The following is a 4,972-nucleotide window of genomic DNA, read 5'->3' as shown; positions in this document are numbered from 1 at the left end:
TCATGCCCGTTGCTGGTTGGCTAACTAGCAACAGGGTCTTGCCAACCAATGGAATTGTGTGATTACAAGCCAGGGGAATCCCATAAAAGAGGGCTCCCCTGGCCCAGAGAGCCAGTCCGGATTTACTTTATGCCTTGCCAATAAACCAAGAGCTGACTGTCACTCGACTCGTGTCTTACTGCCTGCGCGATCTAACACTATACCTGTACATTTGGTTTTTCTTGCCTAAATGTAGAACCTTACTTTTTTCACCATTGAATTTCATTTTGTTAGATAGTGCCCAGTGTTCAAGTCTATCCAGATCCTCCTGTATCTTAAGCCTGTCTTCTGGAGTGTTGGCTATTCCTGCCAGCTTGGTGTCATCTGCAAATTTGATGATTTTCCCATCTGTCCCCTCGTCCAAATAGTTGATGAAGAGGTTGAAGAGCACTGGGCCCAAATTAGGAAATATGGTCTTCAGGAAACATAAACTGAAAATCCCAAATTATTTGGACAAATATATTCAATCTTTTCAGTCATGAGCCTGTGGATGTATATCAGTATATTCATATATACATATACTGTCTGTATACATATAGATATACATGACACACACACACACACACACACACACATACACAAATACATATGTTAATAGCCTGTGCAATATATACAACGCTAAATACCTATTTGGCAAAAGAATTAATACTAAATTAATTAATTAATACTATAACCATCTTACAGACTTTACCGAAAGTTCCAACTCCTGTTCTTGGTAACATAGCCCTGTCTTCAAGGCCATATTAAATAATAGTAATAATAATAATAATAATAATAATAATAATAATAATAATAATAATAATAATAATAATAATAATAATAATAATAATAATAATAATAATAATAATAATAATAATAATAATAAAGTTGGAAGGGACTTTGGAGGTCATCTAGTCCAACCCCCTGCTCAGACAGGAAATCCTATACCTGTCCAGTCTCTTCTTAAAAACTTCCAGTGCTGGAGCATTCACAGTTTCTGGAGGCAGGTTGTTCCACTGATTAATTGTTCTAACTGTCAGCAAATTTAGTTCTAGGTTGCTTCTCTCCTTGATTGGTTTCCATCCATTTCTTCTTGTCTTGCCTTCAGGTGCTTTGGAGGATAGCTTGATTCCCTCTTCTTTGTGGCAGCCCCTGAGATATTGGAACACTGCTACCATGTCCCCCCTCATTCTTCTCTTCATTGATTTTGTTCCTTTTTTTTTTCAAATAATACCAATATTGTCAACTGATGTATATTTTAAACATTGGCAGAAAAATATTGGAAATTATGTTCATGTGATTGTGGAATCCTCTGACTGATAGTAAAGTTGACTCACCCAAATGCAATCATATGACTGCAGGTTGATAACATAACCATATATAATTACCTGGATTTTTTTCTTAAAGCACTCATAAGGCCATAGAGCATCCCTTCTGTTGTAACTGCAAAAGGGCATAAAGTGATCAGTTATAAGTTGAAGATTACCTGTAATAGGTTTTGTTGTGTATTGACCCAATTTCTAATGGCAGTTATAAACTGTTAACTGAAAATGTTTAAATCAAGTCCCTAACTGTTTGTATGTTAGTTACAAGCCTGTACTTTGGGTGGCAAATTGTGCTTTAAATTCATTGGCTGCCGCCTAGTGGCAGTCCAGTATAAATAGAAGCCAAGCGGCTGTTAGAGTTGCTTCTGTGTTCACTCAATAAAGAGCTGTTGCTTAACCTTCGGTCTGATCAATGCCTCACCAATCCCAGTATTTAGTAAATAGTTGAGGGTGTTTCTTTCAGAAAAAGCTGGAATAGATTTCACTGCTTAGATCTCAGTGCTTCTATGGTGCTGCTATACAAAGACCCAAGGTGATTTAAATATTAATAAAATGCAAGGCAATAACTTGGCTTTCAGGAAGATACAATAGTCTCCTGCATGATTGGCTAAATCCTAATCTTAACTTGAATAATAACTTCTAGAATTATATTGATTTTAGTGTTTATTATGTTAACTAGGAACAGCAATGAAAAATGAAAAGTGAAGAGGGGAAAAATGTCCCTGGAGTTCATTATAATCAGCTATGTAGGACCTCTTGGGAGTTAAACAAGTCTTTGGTTAGGCACAGAAGACTTGATAAAGCTACTCCTGATTCAGAAAATCATTTAAAACCAATATTTATAGGTGGAAAGTGTACACACAATGACCAGTTTCAAAGGATGAATACAAAATTTTCCAGGAATATATGAAAATGAATACCTAATAACTGAAACTCAAATTAGAACAGGATTTATTTTCCCTTTGCCTCCATTCCTTCTTCTTCATATATTCATATTATACAGATATCTATATATGTATCTGTTATTAGATTGCATACATTACATCTTTATTCTCTTCAGAGATGTTTTCTCTTTTACATAGTAGGAACTCCAGTAGGATACGAATTTTATGAAATCTGAATCCTATGTATTTTTATAAATGTTTGATTATCCTATGAGTCAGATGCAGGGAAGTCAAAAACACATTTTTCTTTCTCTGAAGTCTCTTCAAGGCCATTTATGGAGAAATGTTAAAGATTATTAAGATGATATGATTAATTAATTTCATGAAGCTATCCATAACCTGGTGAGAAACAATTTGTTCCTATAGCTTTTAATTTTACTTCCATGCTACCTATGCATATTTTTTTAGTTATTTTACTTATTAGTTAAAATATTTTTAAATGTGTTTCTCCACTGTCTTTGAATTCAGAATTGTTAATGCTGATATGAGACATGAATACTGTTTGATAAAATTAATAGACTCCCCAAACCCTAAACTTTAAATTAATGTAAGACAACTGAAGTAGTAAAACAAAGGTGCATATGTTTGGGACTGTTTATTGGTATTTAGAAAAGCATGTTTTTGTTTAATTTTTCCTGAACATGTAGATTTTGTTATTCAAATGTTCTCAAGAGAAACATTTTAGCCAATCACTCTTCTTTCTAGGTTTACAATACTTATGACAAAACAATGGATAATGATACATCTTTATTTCTTCTACTGGAATTCTCAACGATTCGGGAACTACAGGTTATGCACACAGCTATATTTCTGATTCTGTATTTAATGACTATAACAGGGAACATTCTCATTATCCTTGCAGTTGCTTTTGATTCCCAACTTCACACCCCCATGTACTTCTTTCTGATGAACTTAGCCCTACAAGATATTGGTTCTGTTTCACTCATTGTCCCCAAATCTGTTGTCAATTCTATTATTAATGCAAGGCATATTTCTTATTCTGGATGTGTTGCTCAAGTTCTTTTATTTGTCTTCCTTATAGATTGTGATATTTCTCTTCTTACGGTCATGGCATATGATCGATTTGTTGCCATTTGCAATCCTTTACGATATGAGATGATAATGAATAGGAAGGCTTGCATCAAAATGATTGGCACTGTGTGGATTGCCAGCTTTCTCAATGCTTTATTAAACACAATTGGAACTTTTACTACTCATTTCTGTTCTAATGTGATCAATCAGTTTTACTGTGAAATCCCACAGTTACTTAAGCTTGCCTGCTCAGATGCATTTGTAATTGAAATTGCTGGCATAATATTCAGTTTTACATTAGCATTTGGTTGTTTTGCCTTCATCTTTGTTACTTACATACACATCTTTATTGCTGTTTCAAAAATCCCTTCTGTTCAGGGAAGAAAAAAAGCCTTCTCTACTTGCTTCCCACACCTCACAGTTTTCTCCTTATTTTTGTTTACTTCTTCATTTGCTTACCTGAGAACTCCATCTGATACCCCATCCCACTTTGATTTTGCAATTACAATCATGTATTCTATTGTTCCACCTATGTTAAATCCATTGATATACAGCTTTAGAAACAAGGATATCAAAATTGCCCTTTCAAGACTTTTGGGTCTGAGGACTCATATTTTAATCAGCAAGAATTAGTAGCAGACGTATGAAGAGTTAGGCATAAATTCTTAGACAACATTGTTTCATGTTGTGATATTGAACTGTCCTAAAACTGAAATAATGTTATATGCAACTGTCAAAGTCAGATGTTATTCAGCTGTTACACAGATATTTTTAAAAAAATGGGGAACAAAGTTTAAAACATTAGAATCACCTACAAGCTTTCAGGTTTCCAAAGAGAGAACTATAAAGGAAGTCACAGCAGGTAAACAAAGAAAGAAGCTCTTATCTTCTAAATATGCTGTTGGAATGAGAGGTGAATAGACAAAAGATGCAGCAGAGGAAACCATGACTGGTTGATAAAGAAGCCAAAAGATCCATGGCCAGTGAGAAGAAGCAGGAAGATTCCTAAGGCCACTGAAATGAAAGATGAATCAGAGAACAGCCAGTAGAAAGTCATGCGACCCTTGATTCAAGATGGTGGTAGAGCAAGTTTCACTTGCCTTAGGTGCTGGTCAAGCATATAATAAGGAAGAGGTTTCTATGCACAAAAATAGAAGGATGTTTCGATTCCCACCATGGATGAATGGCTACAAAAGCTGATGGAATTAGCAGAGGTGGCTAAATTGACTGTTTTGATAAAAGAAAAGAATATAAGTACTTTTGTTTCTACTTGGAAAGCACTTCTGGACTTTATGCTTGAGGTGAAAAAAATGATACTATGATTTTGGGTTTTACTGATTAGATTGATTTGTTGATATAGAAATGGCTAGTTCTTACTATTATAGAAATGTAAAAAGTTGAGATTCAATGCCTTATTTTACTGCAACAGAGTGAGTTGGAAGTCAACACTGTTGTTTTTTTTTTCAATATAAAATTTTTATTATTTTTCATCATAGAAAAAAACATCACAAATATTACACAATACTGTAAGAAAACCCACCCCCCACCCCCCCGGACTTCCCAAACCTAATCCCAGGATAATATTCAAATATAAGTAAACAAATATTAATATCTCTAACTCCACAAAGTATATTATTCTACATGAGTAGGTAA

General features: G+C 34.4%; 1 protein-coding gene across 1 annotated transcript; it reads left to right on the top strand.

Moving 5' to 3' along the window:
• The first annotated feature begins 3,013 nt into the window (after window positions 1-3,013).
• On the top strand, window positions 3,014-3,952 carry LOC107286094 (olfactory receptor 14A16-like). Its single transcript, XM_015814389.2, has one exon. It carries the CDS (start codon window positions 3,017-3,019, stop codon window positions 3,950-3,952), a length of 936 nt encoding a protein of 311 aa, XP_015669875.1. The 5' UTR covers window positions 3,014-3,016.
• Window positions 3,953-4,972: the final 1,020 nt, after the last annotated feature.

Source organism: Protobothrops mucrosquamatus, unplaced genomic scaffold (assembly GCF_001527695.2).
Source record: "Protobothrops mucrosquamatus isolate PMUCROS unplaced genomic scaffold, P.Mucros_1.0 scaffold247, whole genome shotgun sequence".
Lineage (NCBI taxonomy): Eukaryota > Metazoa > Chordata > Lepidosauria > Squamata > Viperidae > Protobothrops > Protobothrops mucrosquamatus.
The sequence above is the reverse complement of the archived record's forward strand: the minus strand, read 5'-3'. Positions and strand labels throughout refer to the sequence as shown.